The 21036-nt window shown below is 40.4% G+C and overlaps 1 protein-coding gene across 1 annotated transcript in view; it reads right to left on the reverse strand.

Annotated features, from left to right (window-relative positions):
• VWA8 (von Willebrand factor A domain containing 8) overlaps positions 1–21036 on the reverse strand; it is a 407530-nt gene that overhangs the window by 361050 nt on the left and 25444 nt on the right. The window contains exon 2 of the mRNA XM_008260014.4: positions 19087–19164. Within this exon, the coding sequence (XP_008258236.2) occupies positions 19087–19164 (78 nt within the window). The remainder of the gene's footprint in view (positions 1–19086; positions 19165–21036) is intronic.

A 21036-nucleotide genomic window follows, 5' to 3' on the forward strand; every position in this document is an offset into this window, starting at 1 on the left:
GCACCGGCATCCCATATGGGCACCGGTTCTAGTCCTGGTTGCTCCTCTTCCAGTCCAGCTCTCTGCTATGGCCTGGGATAGCAGGGAGGATGGCCCAAGTGCTTGGGCCTCTGCACCCACATGGAGACCAGGAAGAAGCACCTGGCTCATGGCTTCGGATCAGCGCAGCTCCAGCCGTTGCAGCCATTTGGAGAGTGAAACCAACAGAAGGAAGACCTTTCTCTCTGTCTCTCGCTGTCTATAACTCTACCTGTCAAATACATAAAAATCTTTCAAAAAATTGAATACTTCCCAATTCAGTCAATGAGGCCAGAATTACTGCAATACCAAAATTGGACAGACATGGCAAGAAAAGACAGTTGCAGATTAATATTCTTCATAAATGTAGATGCAGGAATTCTCCCTAAAATTTCATGAACTAAGCCCAACAATATGTAAAAAGAATCATTGCCAAATAAAATTTATCATAGCTAAACATTTGAAAATCAATCATTGTAATTCACCATATTAAGAAACTAAAAGAAAAATGATCAGATCATATCTAAGTCACAAAAATAGTACTTGACAAAACTCAGCATCCCTTCCTGAATAAAAAAACTCTTAAGCAAACTATCAATAGAAGGAAACTTCCTTAATTTGATAAAGAACATTGATAAAAAGCCTATATCTACCTTAGGTAAGAGAGAAAGACTAAATACTTTTCCACCCAAACATTAGGAATAAGACAATGTTCACTCTTACAACTTCTATTCAACATTACACTGGAGGTTCTAGCAAATAAATAAGTATTGAGATTAGAAAGGAAGAGGCAGAGCTGTCTTTGTAGATAGACAACATGGTTGTTTATGCAGAATGTGATGTAATCTACAAAAACCAAACATGAAAACTATTAAGTGACTAACAAGGTGCCAAGACCCAAAATAAATATACAAAAATTAATTGTACTTCTATATTAAATTTTTTAAAAATACCATTTACAATAACATCAAAATATATGAAAAATCAAGTTTTAAAACTGAAAAAAATATATGAAAGACCTGTACATTGAAAACAAGAAAATATAGCTAAGAGAAGCTAAAGGAGATCTAAATAGTGAGATTTATGTGGATCATGGATTGAAAGGTTAAATATTAAGATATCAATTAATCCTCAAATGATCTACAGATTCAATGGAATTTCTGCTTAAAAAAAAAAATCCCAGCAGGCTATTTTTGTAGAAATCAATAAGCTGGTCATACAAAGGACCTAGAGCCAAAACAACTTTGTTAAAAAAAAAAAAAAAAAAAAAAAAGGAAAATTAAAGCTACAATAGTCAAGATAATGAGGCATCAATGTCAAAAAACAAAAACAAAAACCAAACAGATCAACAGCACATAACAGGTCTAGAAATAGACTTACAATATATGTGGACAATTTCTAAAATAAAAAAAAAGGAGAAAGGATAAATGTATTTCAGCCTCATTTGCTTCAAAGACTTATCGTTTTTCCTTTTTTTTTTTTTTTTTTTCAGAAATTGTCCACAAATATTGTAAATCTATTTTTAGACCTGTTATATGCTGTTGATCTGTTTGGGTTTTGTTTTTAATTCTATCTCTGAAACACGCAATGTAGAAGAATACCCAAATAATTATGCTGATAGAAGCTAGAAAAAAATTGCGTGCGCATCATATATAAACAGATACCCACATGGAAAAATACTTGAAAGTATTCACAGAAAACAGAATTAAAAGTTTATTTTGGGGCCGGCGCTGTGGCGCAATGGGTTAAAGCCACCGCCTGCAGTGCTAGCATCCCATGTGGGCACCAATTCTAGTCCCGGTTGCTCCTCTTCTGATCCAGCTCCTTGCTATGGCCTGGGAAAGCTGTAGAAGAGGGGGGCCCAAGTCCTTGGGCCCCTGCACCCACGTGGGAGACTCAGAAGAAGCTCCTGGCTACCAGCTTTGGATCGGGGCAGCACAGGCTGTGTGGCCATCTGGGTAATAAACCAGCAGATGGAAGAACTAACACACACACACACACTCTCTCTCTCTCTCTCTTTCTCTCTCTCTCTCTCTCTCTCTCTCTGCCTCTCTGTAACTCTGCTTTCAAATAAATAAATAAATCTTTTAAAAAAAGTTTATTCTGGAGGGGCTGGCATCTGGCAATCTAGCACTGGGTGTAAGGCTCTACCTGCAATGCTGGCATCCCATATGGGTGACAGTTCAGGTCCCAGTTGTTCCACTTCTGATCCAGCTCCCTGCTGATGGCCCAGAAAAAGCAGAAGATGGCCCAACTCTTTGGGCATCTGCCACCTATGTGGAAGACCCGTAAGAAGCTCCTGGCTCCTGGCTTCGGTCTGGCCCAGTTCCGGCCACTGTGGCCAGAGAGTAAACCAGTGGATAATGATCTCTCTGTCTCTCCCTCTCTCTCTGTAACTATAAATAAATCTTTCTTTAAAAAGTTTATTTTAGTGCAAAAAGTTGAAATCCATGAAGTTATTTCATAAGATGTTTTCCATGAACTTTTTGAAGAATCCCTATATATAAAATTAAAAAAAAATTTACATCAAAATAAACTTACCTGTTACTTCCACTTTGCATAAACTTCTTAAAGGAACCATGCACATATGAACACACACACACACACAAATTTAACTTACATAAAACCTTAGAAAGTCCAAATAAATTTATAAAGCAAGTCAGTGATTATCAATAGAGGAACCAGGAAATTTTACAAATGGGCACAAGCAAACTTTTGGGGATGATGGATATATTTAATCAGTATTTTGGTTATGATGATGTTCCTGAATATATACACATATCAAAACTTATCAAACTATATATTTTAGGTATGTGAAATTTATTATACATATATGATATCTAATAACACTGCTGAAGAAAAATTAGAATAACATTACAACAATATTTATACTTGGGCTTATGGGTGGTTTGGGTTTTACATCTTGTGTTTTTCAGTGTGTTCCAAGTTTCCTGTGTTGATCATATTTCATTTTTGTTATAAGAACAAAAAGTTACACTTCTTATTTTTTGAAAACCATATTTCAAAGTAACACTAGCTATTCTAGTAAGAGCTGTGACACACTGAAAAAAGTAGCAATACGGTAGGTGACACATCATAATATTTTGATTGATCAATGAAACACAATTTAATACCCTAAGTCCAATTTGCAACTCAGCCTCTAAAGTATTTATATTATATAAAGTGTTAAATAATTAACTGAAGACATCTTTGTTGGTGTTAGTATAGTTAGTCATACCCATGACAAGACAATAGCAACCAAGAGTATAAAGTAAAACTAAGGAATGGCCTTCAGTTACAAACACAACTAAGAAGAACCAACAATTTTCTTCAAATGAACCCAAATTCTTTAAACTTATAACATGAACTATTATTTTTATGAGTCAAGTCACAGAAAAAGCAGTTCAAAGTTATAATGGATCTAGTCATTATTTTAATGAAAATTTCACTTTAGGGGCCAGCACTTTATTATCACTTTAGGTGGCATAATAAGTTAGGCCTCGGCCTTGGGCGCTGGCATCCCATATGGGCGCTAGTTCAAGTACCAGCTGCTCCACTTCTGATCCAGCTCTCTGCTAGTTGCCTGGGAAAGCAGTAGAAGATGACCCAAATGGTTGGGCCCCTGTACCCACATAGGAGACCCAGAATGAGTTCCTGGCTCCTGGCTTCAGATCATCCCAGCTCCAGCCATTGTGTTCATTTGGGGAGAGAACCAGCACATGGATGACCTCTCTCTGTCTCTCCCTCTCTCTGTAACTCTGGCTCTCAAATAAATAAATAAATCCTTTTAAAATTTTCACTTTAAATATAGAAATTTTTTCAGTTATTTTTAAGATTACAAATCTAATACATGCTTACTATAACAAAGAAAAATTCAAGGGCCAGCATTGTGTTGCAATGGGGCAAGCTGCTACCTGTGAGCTGGCATCCCATATCAGAGCCTTTTCAAGTCCCAGCTACTCTACTTCTGATCCAGCTCCCTGATAGTGTGCCTGGGAAAGCAGCAGAAAGTGGCCGAAGTGCTTAAGCCCCTGCACCCATTTGGGAGACTTGGGTAGATTTGCTCCTGGCTACAGCCTGGCCCAGCCTCAGCTTTTGTAGTCATCTGGGGAATGAACCAGAAGATGGAAGACCACTTTCTGTCTCTCTCTGTAACTCTGCTTTCAAATAAATAAATAAATAAATAAAAATGCAAAAAGAAAAAAGAAATGAACTCTCCCAATCCTTTCCATTCATAATCCCACCCTTAACACCCCACAAGAAAGTCAAATTTAACAGCCTTCTGTACACAGACATATAATATACCTATAAAAGATGTTTTAAATCATTGGGGTTTTTCCTTAAACAAAACTGGTATTACACTTTATGTTACTTTGCATCCTGCACATTTTTGCTTAACGGCACATGGATACTCTTTGGGTTCACGGATGTAACTCTAATTTGTTCTTTTTTAATAACTGAATTAGATCTGATAATATGGGTATATAATAATTGATTCAGTCATTTCTCATTTACTGCCTCAGATTGCTTCTAAATTTTTTCCCTTAATGGATAAAATATTAAAAAGAAACTGCTATGTCAAAAGGTATGTACTTTTCAAAAATATTTTTAAGGTAACATTTTAAATTTGCATGATAGTCAAAGGCTTACTGGGGCCGCACTGTGGCTCACTTGGCTAATCCTCCGCCTGCAGCACCAGCACCCGGGGTTCAGTCCTGGTTGGGGCGCTGGGTACTAGTCCCAGTTGCTCCTCTTCCAGTCCAGCTCTCTACTGTGGCCCAGGAAGGCAGTGGAGCATGGCCCAAATGCTTGGGTCCCTGCACCCGCATGGGAGACCAGGAGGCAGTACCCGGCTCCTGGCTTTGGATCGGTGCAGCGCTGGCCATAGCGGCCATTTGGGGAGTGAACCAACGGAAGGAAGGCCTTTCTCTGTCTCTCTCTCACTGTCTATAACTCTCTCTGTATCTAACTCTGCCTAGCAAAAAAAAAAAAAAAAGACTTATTGGGTCCCCTACATAAAGAGTTCAATAAATAAAACCTAAAAAGACCACAGTCCAGCAGGAAAATAGTGAAGGGTTACACATAATTATCAAAAGAAAAGCCATTCAACTTTATTCATATAAACTCTTTAGTCACAAAATAATAAAAACTAGAGTAGTATATAATTCCTATCAATTTGTTTGACAAATATTTAAAACAAAGTTTGACAAAACACTGTCTCTGCAGTAAATATAGTATGGATATTTCTTTCTTCTTCCATTTTAAATTTAGCTCCCACATATAAGGGAGAACATGTGGTATTTGTCTTTCTGTGAATCTTAAAAAGAAACTGTGATGCCATACTTTTTATCTTAATAGCTATTCCCATAGTACTTTCCAAAGAAGTCATATGAACTCATATTCCTACCAGCAATATATGAGAATGACATTTCCATGGAATTTCATAGGTACTGGATATGCACTGTTTTTTTAATTTTGGTCAAAGTGATATATGAAATTTGCTATCCAACTGGACAATTTGTAATTCTTTCATTATTAAACAGGGTGGAAGCGTATGTTCATGTACTCATGTGACCACTGGCATTTCCTCTTTTGTGCTGTGACCATGTAAGTCCTGTGCCTGTTTTCTACTCAATTCCGTGATTTTTCTCATGGATTTGTAAGATACTTTGTATTTTAAGCATATTAATCTTCTACCACATATATTACACTAAAATGCATTTAAAATGCATTTGGTATGGCAGTTAAGATGCTATTTGGGACGGCTGCATCTCATATCAGAGTGACTGGGTATGAGCCCCAGCTGAATTCCTGATTCCAGCTTCCTGCTAATGCACACACTAGGGAGGCAACAAGTGATGGTTCAAGTAGCTGGGTCCCTGCCACCCATGTGGGAGATCTGGATTGAGTTTCTGGCTCTTGGCTTTGAACTGACCAAGTCCCAGTAACTGAAGGCTTTTGGGGAGTGAACTAGCAAACGAAAGATCTCTCTCTTACTCTCTTTCAAATAATCAAAAATAAGTAAATATGTAAAGATGAATACACTACTTTTATAAGGAGCTTTTTTTTTTTTAAGGCAGAGTTACAGAGAGGAAGAGACAGAGAGAGAAAGAGAATCTTCCATTTGCTCGCTGGTTCACTCCTGAAATGGCTGCAACGGCCAGAGCTGGGCCCATCTGAGGCCAGGAGCCAGGAGCTCCTTCTGGGTCTCCCATGTGGGTCTCCCAGGGGCCATCTTCTGCTGCTTTCCCAGGCCCATTAGCAGGAAGGTGAATCAGAAGTAAAGCAGTCAGTGATGGTGGCACCATAGGCAGAAGCTTTACTTACTTAAAAGGAGTTTTTAAGTTAAGGGTAACTACTTCAATTCATATTCTCATTTAAACAATGTCATTAATTGTGACTGAATTGCAAGGCGGTTCCAAAAAAGCCCATTTAGCATATTAATAATGTAACAAAAAACATACTATATGGAGGCAGACAGCATTGGGGATATGTTGGTGGAAGGATACAATATTTCATTTAGATTGGAGGAATAATTTCAGGAGCTACAATGCGTAACACTGTAGATATAGTTAAAAACAATGTCTTGGCCAGCGCCGTGGCTCAATAGGCTAATCCTCCGCCTTGCGGCGCCAGCACACCGGGTTCTAGTCCCGGTCGGGGCGCCGGATTCTGTCCCCGTTGCCCCTCTTCCAGGCCAGCTCTCTGCTGTGGCCTGGGAGTGCAGTGGCGGATGGCCCAAGTGCTTGGGCCCTGCACCCCATGGGAGACCAGGATAAGTACCTGGCTCCTGGCTTCGGATCAGCGCGATGCACCAGCCGTGGCGGCCATTGGAGGGTGAACCAATGGCAAAAGGAAGACCTTTCTCTCTGTCTCTCTCTCTCTCACTGTCCACTCTGCCTTCAAAAAAAAAAAAAAAAAAAAAAAAAAAAGTCTTACATACTTGATAACTGCTGAGAATGGGTGTTAAATGTTAAGTATGTAAGGTAATATATATATGTGAATTAGCTTGGTTTAGTTATCCTACAATACATACCCATATCAGGGCATGAATTTACATACCAGAAATAAAATTTATCAATTAAAAATCTTTAAAAATTGTATATCAGCAATGAAAGTTGCAGAAAATAACAACTAAATTAAAAGTAAAAAAAATAGTAAAAGTACTACTATTAAAATTAAAAGTAGTAAAATGTATCGAAAATTTTAATTCATCTTAAATGTGGATCCTGGGAGAAAGAAGATTAAGGAATATTAGGCACTAGATAAAGATTGCTACAGGTAGGCTAGAAGAGACTTTAGGGGTACATTCAAGGGCTTTACAAGTTGATAGGATGCTCAATGTATCTCAAAGGCAATCCTTTTCTCAAATTCTTATCTAATGAGAGGAATTAATGCAGCTTTGAAAATAATGCAGATCTTAAGTATCAGAGACACTGTTTCTCTTACTTATTTGTCAGGATCCATGTCTACTAAGGAAGGGGATCTTGGGTAACACTTTCCCAGAGACCCTTTATGTAACTTTTATCACTAATTCAGTAAAATTGACAATAACTGCAATGATCACTTAAGTTATCTATGCTTACACAAAAATCACAAATTTTCTTTGCTATTCTGACATCGATAAATTTCTCAAACCTCAAAATTGTTTACAAACTGAAGAGGAAAATCTTTTATCCTGTGATCCATTTTAAAGAGCACAATGTTGTAATTCTTGCAGAAATTATGAGGCCTAGTTGCTTGGATAAAAGTTCATTGCATTTAGTAAACCGTAAACAACCTAAAGTATAATTCTCCTACTAATTGCAACAAGAAAATAATGTAAAGAGACAAAATAATTCTGAGGTCAGGTTTAAAATTGCCTATTAAAAAGCTGCTAGCTGACTGGCGCCGCGGCTCAATAGGCTAATCCTCCGCCTGTGGTGCTGGCACCCCGGGTTCTAGTCCTGGTCAGGTGCTGGATTCTGTCCCGGTTGCCCCTCTTCCAGGCCAGCTCTCTGCTGTGGCCTGGGAGTGCAGCAGAGGCTAGCCCAAGTCCTTGGGCCCTGCACCTGCATGGGAGACCAGGAGAATCACCTGGCTCCTGGCTTCAGATCAGCATGGTGCGCCGGCCGCAGCAGGCCATTGGAGGGTGAACCAACGGTAAAGGAAGACCTTTCTCTCTGTCTCTGTCTCTGTATCTCTGGCTGTCCAGTCAGCCTGTCAAAAAAAAAAAAAAAAAAAAAAAAAAAAAAAAAAAAACAAAAAAAAAAAAAACCTGCTAGCCTGCAGCACAACTTTCTGAACCAGCTTCCTTGACAGAATACAGTTCAACTTCAAGCACAAAAACATGAAAGAATCTCTTCTTAAAAACTGGCAATTTCATCTAAGCCTTGAGGTCCGGTTTTCACACAAAAAGGCAAAAAAAGCTTCAATTATCTACTTTAATACTTTCAGGCGTGAGACCAGGACTGAGATGCTAAACGGTCAAGGCAGGAGGTGACAAGACCTAGATAATAAAAAACCTGAAGAGCAACACCACTCCTGTGTCAAGGATGCTTCAGGCACTAGGCTGGATGCTAAGCTAGGAAGATGTCACGCTGTGCCCAGCACTGCAAGACAGCAACAGTGGGAATGAGAAGCTGACAACTGACTCTGGAATACAAGCATTCATCATCTCAGGTGGCCAGTGAATCAAGAAATTTTCCTTTCAGAGACAATGCTGCTCTTGCGTGGCTTCTCCTGCATTGAATTTTAGACCTGCACTTGAGAGTATTTCTAGTCCATGGCATCTACCAGTTAGCAGGGTTTCAACCACTCTTTTAGATATATATTAACTAAGAATATCAGGGTTTATAGGTCAACATTTGGTGTTTATTTCTTCATTACTTTAAGATAACACTGATTTTGAATGTTCTGAAGAATCTTTGATAAAACTGAAATAAAATAGCACAGTCATGCCTCAACTCAGAGTTTTTTAAATAATCTTCTACCATTTTCAATTTCAAAAGGTTCTTCTAACATTCCACTCTTCTTTGCATTCTAAGACTTATTGTGAAGAACATCAAGAGTATCTGGTAAGTAGCTGAAGACATTGAGGGAGACTGTAAAAGAAAAACCAAACTGAAGCCAAGGAATCTGGGCTTTCTACTAATTAATTAGTCTTCTGACCTCTTACTTGTGGTCTACTTTCCCAGCTATGAAATGAGAGTTTTAGAGAGGACAGTAATTGTTAAAGTTCTTTTCTTCAACAAGTCTTTTTATGTTTCCCTTGAAAAAAAAAACAAACAAATATCCAGAAGGCAAAAGCCTTTAAGAATTAGCTAAACAGAAACATAAACAGAAGAGGGCTCCAAAAAGCTCATGGGAAAACTGAATTAATTAAAAGATAATGTGTGGGACAACTGCTGTAGTGTCGCAGTTAAACTGCCACTAGGGATGCCTGCAACCCATATCATAGCTCCTGGTTCAAGTTCTGGCTGCTCCACTTGTGATCCAGTTTTCTGTTAACGTACCTCCTGGGAGGCAACAGTGCAGTGATGATAAAAGAGCCTGGATCCCTGGCACACATGTGGAAGACATAGATGGAGTTCTGGGCTCCTGAGTTTGATTTAGCCAGCCTTGGTTGTTGTGGGTATCTATAGTGTGAACCAGGAAATGGAAGAGTTTTCCTCTCTGTTTCTCTCTGAAATTTACATTTACATTCATATTCATATTCATATTCTCTCTCTCTCATACACACACACACACACACACAGTGTACGTTTTTGAGAATTCAAACTACATGAAGTTTTCCTGTTGTCTATAAAGAGTGTGTATTATTCCATGCCTCTGAAGTTTATTGTAAAAAGTTAGCTACATTTGGGGCTAGTGCTTAAACATTATTACTCATCAGGGAAGTGCTTTGGTGTAGCAGGTAAAGCCACCACCTGCAGCACCAGCATCCCCTGTGGACATGGATTACAGTCTCAGCTGTTCCACTTCCAATCCGACTCTCTGCTATGGCCTGGGAAAGCAGTGGAAGATGGCCTACTGCTCCCATGAGGGAGACCTGGAAGAAGCTCCAGACTCCTGGCTTCGGGTCAGCTCAGCTCCAGCTGTTGCAGCCACTTGGGGAGTGAACCAGCAGATGCAAGATCCCTTTCTCTCTCTCTGCCTCTACCTCTGTAACTCCACCTTTCAAATGAATAAACAAATCTTAAAAAATAGTTAGCTATATTAATAACAAGAAAAGACATAGAAATCAGGGAAAATGCCCTTTTTGTTCTATTATCATGTATCCATGGCATGCAAGCTATTACAGATCTACTTCATTATTTTTTTCCAGACAAGTATAACAACTATTTGAAAAATTTATGTCACTAGTCTCACCCTCAAAAAGGAAATTTTTCTATTAAAACAATACACTTAGGCACAATCATTAAATAATGAACATTAAAAATAAATGTTTCTGACTCCCACTTTGGGTTAGGATGAAAAGAGTTGCAATAGAATTTCACTTCCAATCTAACAACCAGAACAAACCAGTTAATCTATAAAAATCACAGTTTGTAAAAACTCATCCCATTGCTAAGAATACAAAGAAATTAATGAACTAAATTCCACAAGGTAATGAGCCCTTTCAAGGAGAGAAGAGGCAGTGGCAAAGTAACAGGAGGAAGAATCGGCCTCAGGAGAAACAAGCAGACCTTTCAACAAAAGTATAATGGCCACACACAACTGGCATGATGGATTAATACGCTGGGAAGTCTCAGTCACAGAGAAAATCTGGACCTACACACTGCTTCTCAACAGCTCCCCCAAGTACACAGGGGCATACATTACAAATCAGACACACAGGACTCTCTCCCTGCCCCTCTGCCTCTCTCCCTCCCTCCTTCCTTCTGCCACTGTGCCTTTCAAATAAATGTCTTTTCAAAAAATGACTAAACAAATAGATGGAAAAATTATTCATAATACAGCCATATGACAAAAGACCCTTATCCATAATATATGAAGAACTTTTACAAATCAATAATAAAATGGCAATGATTCAAGTTTTTAAAATACGTATATGGCCTTGAATAGACATTTCACAAAAAAAGATATACAGAAATCCAGTAAGCATAGGAAAAATATCTTAAACATTATTACTCATCAGGGAAATGCAAATTAAAACCACAATCAAAGGACAAGCATGACTGGAAGAGATGGATAAGGACTTCTGAAAGTTCATTCCTCCATTTTAAAGAATAACACTGGCAAAAACTGTCAAAATCAACTTTTTCAGACCCATGGAAATTCACAAAATGCTTTCAATACTCTGATAATCAGATAATAATCAGCAAAAGATAAGAACCTCAGTAAGAACAGTTAGCTTTGTTGTGTTTGGAATTGCTCAAATCCCAACCCCATCTCTCCAGAACTGTGATTGTCTTAAAAACGAATTTATGCCGACACTGCAGCTCAATAGGCTAATCCTCTGCCTGCGGCGCTGGCACACCGGGTTCTAGTCCTGGTCGAAGCGCCGGATTCTATCCCGGTTGCCCCTCTTCCAGGCTAGCTCTCTGCTATGGCCTGGGAGCGCAGTGGAGGATGGCCCAGGTCCTTGGGCCCTGCACCCTATGGGAGACCAGGAGAAGCACCTGACTCCTGCCTTCGGATCAGCGCGGAGCGCTGGCTGCAGTGCACTGGCCACGGTGGCCATTGGAGGGTGAACCAATGGCAAAGGAAGACCTTTCTCTCTGTCTCTCTCTCTGTCCACTCTGTCAAAAAAAAAAAAAAAAAAAAACGAATTCATAATCACAGGGAAAACCAGCTGCATGGCAGCCACGGAGGAGGAGAACAGACTGGAACTCCCCAGTAGCCCCATCCCCAGAGAACTGTCCCTGCTTGACTTGTCGAGCAGCTCTCAAGAAAGCTCCATTCTTAGAATTTGTCTTTATTAGATCCACTCAGAGCTCACTGTGTGTAAAGAACAAGGCATTTGTCAAAAAACATCAACAACAATTGTTGAACATCTAAGCTGCCTCAGGCAGGGAAACCAGTTGAAGCCAACAAAAGGATAACCAAAATACTTAAAAGGAAAACTGAACTGAGACATTCACAGGAGGCTTTGAAAAGTTCCAGTATATAGCTATACATCTAGAAGAGAATGCCCACGTCCTGCAAAGTCCTGATTGCTGAGAAGAGCCTAACATCTCACCCCTGACTGACCCTGAGGGTGTGCACAAGCAGGAAAGAAAGGTTAAGACACAATGGTTAGCTGTCTGTGAGCCCTGAAGTCATGCCCAAGCCTGTATGCACAGATCCTCCTCAGCAAAGGACATGGAACTTACTTTTTTGACAAAATCCAGTATAATCCCTGTCCAATCATCAGTTCACCATTAAGCTAATCAAGCAGAAACTTCAATGCCTACATGTGACAAAGAATAAAAACTTAGGAGAAATAATACTAGCAAGTCACTAAAGAAATAAACAGCAGCAACACAAGGAGCAACAAACAAATCCTGGGAAAAGAAGACTGATCTCCAGCATTGCCACATTACACTATTCAAAATATCCACTTTCAATAACAACAAAAATTTAAAAAATGAAGAAATGGTAAAGCATGGCTCCTACACAGAGGAAAAGGGAGTCAATAAAAACTGTCTCTGAGGAAAACAGACATTCAAGAACAGACACTTTAAATCGGCTTTTATAAATATGTCCAAAGAATTAAATAATGTGCAAAGAATTAAAGGAAAGTATAATAACCATGTCTCTCCAGAGAATACCAATAAAGATGGAAATTAGTTTTAAATCCACATAGAAATTCTAAACTTAAAACTACAACAAGTGAAAAAAAAATGAGTAGAGGCTCTCAACAATAGATGTGGGCAGGCAGAGAAAAGAATCAGCAAACCTGAAGATATACCAATTGAGATTACCTGGTCTATGGAGTAGAAAGAAAAAAGAATGAAGAAAAATGAAGAGTCTTCGAGATGTGTATGGCATCATCAAATCTATCAACATACATCTAGTATCCTAGAAGGAGAAACAGAGGCATGAAGGAAGAAATAACAATGAAGAAAAAAGAAATACTAGCCAAACACTTGTTAAATCTGATGAAAACCATTAATCTATACATTCAAATAGGATAAACTCAAATAGATCCACAGTTAGCTACTTCATAGTCAAACTATCCAAAGAAAAATCTTGACAGAAGAGTATAGAAAGGATCCTTGGTAAGAGTAATAAGTGGGCTGGCGCTACGGCTCACTTGGCTAATCCTTTGCCTGCGGGCCAGCACCCCAGGTTCTAGTCCCGGTTGGGGCGCTGGTTCTAGTCCCAGTTGCTCCTCTTCCAATCCAGCTCTCTGCTGTGGCCCAGGAAGGCAGTGGAGGATGGCCCAAGTGCTTGGGCTCCTGCACCCGCATGGGAGACCAGGAAGAAGCACCTGGCTCCTGGCTTCGGGTCAGTGCAGTGCCGGCCATGGAGGCCATTTGGGGAGTGAACTAGCAGAAGGAAGACCTTTCTCTCTGTTTCTCTCTCTCACTGTCTATATCTCTACCTGTCAAAAAAAAAAAAAAAAAGAGTAATAATTGACTTTTCATTGGAAATTAGGGAAGCAAGAGGGAATAAGACAACATATTCAAAGTGCTGAAAGAAATTACCAACCAACAGAAAAAGGAAGACCTTTGTCTCTCTTTCACTGCCTAACTCTGCCTGTTGAAAGAAAGAAAGAAAGAAAGAAAGAAAGAAAGAAAGAAAGAGAAAGAAATTATCAACCAAGAATTCTATACCCAGTGAAATTATCCTTTAAAATATGCAGGCGAAATTAAGACACTTTCAAGTAAAAATGGAGAGAACTCATCATTAACAAACCTACCCTTAAATGAATACTAACGGAGTCCTTCCTTCAGGCTGAAATGAAAGCATGACACACTCAAATCTACATAAAGAAACAGTATCAGTAAAGAGAAATACATGAGTAAATCCAAAAACAGTAAAATATACTTTTGTTTGTAACTGTTTTCATCTCCTGATTTTTTAACAAAAACATAAAGTAATCATTGTAAAACTGTAGATGGACTTTCAGTCTATAAAACGGTCATTTGCCTGACAATGGCACAAAGGGCATGGGAGCAAATAGAAGTACATTGTAGTAAGATTTTTCTACAATATTGAAACTAAGCAAAGACTAATTTTCTGAAACTAAGTAACTTAAGTTACAGTGTTAAGCCTTAGGATGAATACTAAGAAAACAATGTTAAAAAATTTGTAAAAGAAAAATGCGATGGACTTGAATGTCAGACTGAAGAGCCATTTAGGAGGTAGAGTCAATGGAACTGTGTGGAATGGAAGTGAGATGCTCTTTCCTTAAGGTACACATAGCCTCATGAAGAAGCTGAAGAATGAACAAAAGTTATTCTACATCATTCCCAATTACTAGAACATAGAATAGGAGAGAGGAGTGTGGCATCAGATGTGGCTTAGAGTAGACTATGATGGCTAAGGATAGATCTGTGTTCTGAAGGTATTAGTCATTTAAGTATTTTGAGAAAAAAGGTGACATGATTTTAAGCGAAACAGTGAGTGCAAGTCATCAGGGAAATACAAAGCAAAACCACAATAAGACACCACTTCACGTGTACAAAGATGGCTAGAATCAAAAAGACAAAAACAAATGTTAGTGATGATGTGGAGAAACCAGAACTCTCATAGAGTGATGGTGTGACTATAACATGGTGTAACTACCTTGGAACCTATTTTGGTAATTCCTTGAAGTGTTAAACATAGTTACCATGTGACCTTGCAGCTCCTCCTCTAGGTATATACCCAAGAAAACTAAAGACATATGTCTGTACAAAAACTTGCATAATCATGTTCATAGAAGCATTATTTTTAACAGCCCCAAAGTAGAAAGAATTCAAATGTCCACGAATCGGTAAACAGATAAACAAAAGGGAGAATACTCATGTAATGAAAGAACGTCACAAGCAGGCGCCGTGGCTCAATAGGCTAATCCTCCACCTTGCGGCGCCGGCACACCGGGTTCTAGTCCCGGTCGGGGCGCCGGATTCTGTCCCGGTTGCCCCTCTTCCAGGCCAGCTCTCTGCTATGGCCAGGGAGTGCAGTGGAGGATGGCCCAGGTGCTTGGGCCCTGCACCCCATGGGAGACCAGGAAAAGCACCTGGCTCCTGGCTCCTGCCATCGGATCAGCGCGGTGCGCCGGCTGCAGCGGCGGCCATTGGAGGGTGAACCAACGGCAAAGGAAGACCTTTCTCTCTCTGTCTCTCTCTCTCACTGTCCACTCTGCCTCTGCCTGTCAAAAAAAAAATAAATTAAAAAAAAAAAAATGAAAGAACGTCACATATGATCCCATTTATATGGAATGTCCAGAACAGATAACTCCAAATAACAGAGAGTACATTAGTAGTTTCAAGTAAATTTTTTTGTTTTTTGGACAGGCAGAGTGGACAGTGAGAGAGAGAGACAGAGAGAAAACGTCTTCCTTTGCCGTTGGTTCACCCTCCAATGGCCGCCGTGGCCGGCGTGCTGCAGCCAGCGCACCAAGGTGATCTGAAGCCAGGAGCCAGGGGCTTCTCCTGGTCTCCCATGGGGTGCAGGGCCCAAGGACCTGGGCAATCCTCCACTGCACTCCCAGGCCACAGCAGAGAGCTAGCCTGGAAGAGGGTCAACCGGGACAGAATCTGGCGCCCCAACCGGAACTAGAACCCGGTGTGCCAGCGCCGCAGGCAGAGGATTAGCCTATTGAGCTGGGCACCAGCCTCAAATAAATTTTTTTAAAAATCGTAAAAAAAAAACCTAAAGAGCAATTTTTGGCAAGGATGTAGAACATCACTGTTGATCAAAGGGTAAAATGGTACAACTCCTTTGGAGAATTGTTTGGCAGTGGTGTTATAAGGTTAGATAGGCATTTAACCTGAGACACATCAACTCAACTCTTAGGTTCTTTATTCAAGAGAAGTAATAGCTTATTACTCTTATAGGAATGTTCATAGCATCTTATTCATAACAATCCAAAAATGGAAGCCAGCCAAATATCCATCAACAAGAAAACAGGTAAACAAACTATGGGATATGGAGATATATGTATATGTATATGTGATATGTGTATGTGTATATATATTGATATATGAGTACATCAGCAACCAAATCCACTATAGAAAAGATCAACACCCAGTTGCCAAATTTAAAAACCTTTAGATATGAATTTCAGGTGCCTCTATTTGCCATAACCATATCTACCCTCAAGGCCCCCTTAGGAGTTATTTGGCAACAATACGGACCACTTTTTCGTGTGCATATAGCTTGGAGCGAGTGTCGTAAAATAGTTAACAAAGTAGATGCCATCCTTATGATGGGACTTAAATTAAGATGTTATGCCAGTAAGATATTTAACACAGAGCCAGACATAGTGGTCCTACCCTTATCACAATTAGAACTGTCCACATTGATGCAGAATAGCACGCTCTTTCAAACTTTAATGATCAGTTTCCCAGGACAGGTTGACAATCACCTGCTGGTGCACAGGCTACTCTAGACATTACAAACCTTAGAAACAGACTATCCAAAACATGTTTCCCCTGCTAATCAACCTATACCCATGGCACTGTGTGCATTTATGGACACCAACAAGTCACTGTTTGGAATAGTGGTCAAATCCTCAAAAAGATAAGATCCATGTAGAACCCCATGGGGGATCAGTACAGTTGGGAGAATTAAGGGCAATAGTCAAGGTTCTACTTCTTAGCCAGGATGGGCTGGTAAATATATTTTCGGACAGTAAATACTCAGTATAGGTAGCAAAGACAATCCCTTTTGCAGTCTTTAACCCGACCAATAAGCCAATTGACCAGATGTTCACAACACTTAAAGAGCTAACTGAGAATAGAAAACACCCATGGTATATCTCACATATAAGATCACATACTGGGTTATCTGGCTTTATTTTCCAAGGCAACAGAAAGGTTGATCGTCTTCTACAACACAGCTTTCATCGGACACCTAGAGTAAGCCTATATTCTACACCAAAAATTTCATATGTAAGCAAGCCCGGAGCTAACAATGAGCCAATGCAAACACCTAGTACACTATTGCAAGAACTGTGCCCCCTTCACCCCGTTAGGCCCACTGCAACAAGCAGGAGTGAACCTACGAGGCCTTGCTCCTAATAAGCTCTGGCAAGTGGACGTCACCCACATTAACCTTTGGTAAACTTAAGTTTGTCCACGTGGTGGTAGATACTTATCCAAAGGCTGTATTTGCAACAGCCCAATCTGGAGAAAAGGCTAGTAATGTGGTTAAGTCAGCCATGCTGGCCCTCGTTGTCCTCTGGACGATAAAGACTGATAACGGGCCAGTGTATACATCACAGGAATTTAATTCTTTCCTAAGGTCCTGAAACATACAGTTTGCCACAGGTATCCCATACAACCCACAGGGACAGGCAATCACTGAAAGAACTCATAGGAAGATTAAAGATCTCTTTCAAAGACAGAAAAACAGTCATATGCCCCCAGACCCACAGCTTGCTTTGACTGAGGTCCTTTTCACTATAAATTTTCTTACTTTTGATTCCCAAGGGGTCAGCCCAGCTTATAAACACTGGGAATCCTTTCCATTCCAGACTCCAGCCCCTATGACTAGCTGGAAAAACCCCCTGACAGGAGAATGGAAGGGACCACAACCTCTGCTAACCAAGGGCCGAAGATATGCTTATGTCTTTCCAGAGAATGCGGGACAGCCCATTTGGGTACCATCCAGAAACAACAAGCCTGCAACTGACGGTCAACCAGAACCAGCTGAACAAGACTGAGAGTCTGCTTTGTTAGTGGACGCACCTGCCCTAACATCCTACCCTGAGAAACTGCCCATAGCCACATCTGCTACTGCTTTATACCCCACTTAGCTCTGGTCAGCCATTCGAACAGCCAACAGCCTGCGTGCAGTCTCACCATTCCTGATTACCATTGTTCCTCATTCCTACCCCCATCTGAGCAAGCACTCCTGTGGTCTCCCGTTTTGAGGGCTGGTTAGTCAATGACGGGTAAGATCCCCTGGGGAACAACCTAGACAGGCACAGCCACGTACGGAGACCACATGGAAATGGGGTCAACAATGGTATGGCTAAGGATCATGCCTCCCGTTGCTCAAAAATAAACGAAAAGGGGGAAATGTGGTGGAATGAGAAGGCCATGCCAAGATGACCGCTGGCAAGCGAGCATTAGTTACTCAGGAATGGCTTCAAAACCCACCTGGCAATGGAGCCTGCCTGGCAACAGGCAGTGATTGGCTAGGGCATAAACTGCCCCTTAACTGGATTGGCTGCCTCAGCTATATAAGCTGCTGTACCAACTGAAATAAATGAGTCTGCTGGCTGTTCACCTCTGGCCCGCTTTCACCTGACTCCCGGTGTCTGTGTGGTGACTCCGTGCCTCTTGCCCCCACTATGCTCCTCCTCTCAGAACAAATCCACAGCAACACATATACACACTTGATGGAATACTAATCAATAATTAAAAATGAAAAACTGGTGCAGCAATATGGACAAACTTTAAAATCATGATCTTGATAGAAAAAAGCCAGATACACAATTACACACACAAACTATACCATATGATTCTAGTTATATAAAGCTAGAGACCAGCAAAACTAACCTCTCATGGTAGAAAAGAAAACAGCCATTTGCAAAGCAGGTTAACAGGGCAAGGGACAAAAGAGAAGATTCAGGTGACAAAAATATTTTAGTGGTTAACAGGTTTGTAATATTGTCAAAATTCATTGAAACAAACACTCATAATCTATGCATTTTCGTATATATAAATTTTATTCCAAGTAGAAAGGAAAGAGCAGCATGTGAAAAAAATACATGTTTTATTGAAACAGTCATGGATGAAGTGACAGGTTATCTGGGTTAAGCTTTAAAAAACACTCATGCACAAAAAATAGGGCTCTGCTCAAAGAAGATTGGCACAGTACTGATAAATGTGGATGATAAGCACATAAGGTTCATATTATTCTCCTGAGTCTTGTATAATTTGGAAAGTTCCCAAGATGAAAAGTTCAAAGTTATTCATTCATAAATAAAAGAATATTTCTTACTGTAATTCTGTGGCACAAGTTCTGGGTTCTTAGGTGTTTTCAATTTGTAGGATACATCTCCAATATTAACTGTATCCCCTGAAAAGAAAAGAAAGAAACAGAACTGTTACAATGACAAGTTAGAAAACCACACACTTTGTCTTTGGCAACAAGGTCCTCACCTACAGAGAGGGATATAATAGAAATATACCATACCTAAGTCGGAGACAGCAACACTATGCTCTGCTCTAAAACTTCCATCCAAAGTATACATTATACATAGGAAACAAGAGAAATCAGGGAAACCCATATCTTAAATGCTAAGTAGGAGGTGGGCTTTTCACCTAATGGTTAAGCTACTGGTGAGATATCCACACCCCACACTGGAGCACCCAGGATTTAGTTCCACTCCAATTCCAATCTTTTGCTAATGCATACCCTGGGAGGAAGGCATTGATGACTCTAGTAGCTGAGTCCTTGTTATTCACACAGGAGACCTGAATACATTCCCAGCTCCCAGCTTCCACCAGGCAAGCCCTTCCAGGCCTGAGGAGAATAAACCCACGGACAGAGCACTGTTTTTCTCTAATAAAATAAAAAATTTTTAAATACAAATCTAAATGCTATTAGACAAAGTACAATAAAGTATAGTAACCAGCTTCATATTTTCACTATAGCAATGCTAATGTAGATAACAATATACAAAAAAGCTTTTTAAGATCAATCAAAGCACAATAGGGTAGAATCTTCCATGCATATCTTCATCTTTTTTCTATTTCCATACAGTGCTAATTTTACCACACATAATTTCAAGTTTTCAAGCAAAATGACCCTCAAAATTCAATACTTCTAAATGCATAAAAAGAACAATGTCCCAGGGTCATAGATGCCAAGAATTCCTACATGAAACTAATGAAAGAGGGCACAAGTTCTAAGTAAGTTATACAGGGGTCTGTTTTTTAAAGCAGCATCATGGGGCTGGCTCTGTGGCATGGCAGGTGAACCCCCACCCTGTGGGGCCGGCATTCCCACGTGGGCACTTCATACATAGGCTTGGCTATTAACCCAAATCCTGGAATCCATATTCTACAGAATCCTGTCATTCCCAGAAATGTCCTTAGCTGCTTTTTCATCTTTGGTGATCTTATACATAGAATACCTTCATTTCTCTTGAAAGAAAGAGCCCACTTTCCTAAGGTTAGAATATATGCCAAGGCACCAAGATGGTGGAATAAGAAGGGAGCTTACTCTAGTCTAGGGGAAGATAACTTAAAAAAAAAAAAAAATGTGGTGAGTGCAATCTCATGGAAGAGTTAGGGAGAAAACTGTAGAGGAAACTCCTCACAAATTAGAGGGACACCACGGAACTACGTGGAGGGTGCAGATGCACAGAACTCAGGACACCAGCAGCCAAGAGCCTCAGCACCAGCTTTGGAGAGTGAGGTGAGACCACACTTCAGCAGCCCAAGCCACTGGCAATAAAGCTCCAGTAAGAGCCTGGCATGAGTCTGGCTTGGAGCACTGTGGAGGACAGTATATCTGCCAACCAAGAGGAAAAATTAGGGGGCATATTTCTCCCTCCCTGACTATCTGGCACTGGTGTCCTGTAACTAGTAGAGTGTGGGCAGGTGCCATTTTGGACATATGTCACGGCTGTGCCAGCTCAAGTCCGAACACCTAGCAACCAGCTGAGAGGCAACGCCTGAGTCTCACTAGGAGAACTGAAAGGAGGCTGGGTGCTCGTGACTGTGGGACACTTGTGTGCCAGGACTATGAAAACACTGAGGCTGCATGTGAGGACACAGGGTGTGGTTAGTCTTCGGGCAGTCACTGTGGTGGGTCCATATGCTCAGGGCTCCCTGGTTCCCTAGTGAGGGTCATTCCTGCAGGATCTGTGCTCACGCCAAGGACTGCATGAATCCTTTGTGTGAATATTGTGACAGCCTGAATGAATAATGTACCCACTGGGGC

The sequence above is a fragment of the Oryctolagus cuniculus genome, chromosome 9 (assembly GCF_964237555.1).
Source record: "Oryctolagus cuniculus chromosome 9, mOryCun1.1, whole genome shotgun sequence".
NCBI classification, from domain to species: domain Eukaryota; kingdom Metazoa; phylum Chordata; class Mammalia; order Lagomorpha; family Leporidae; genus Oryctolagus; species Oryctolagus cuniculus.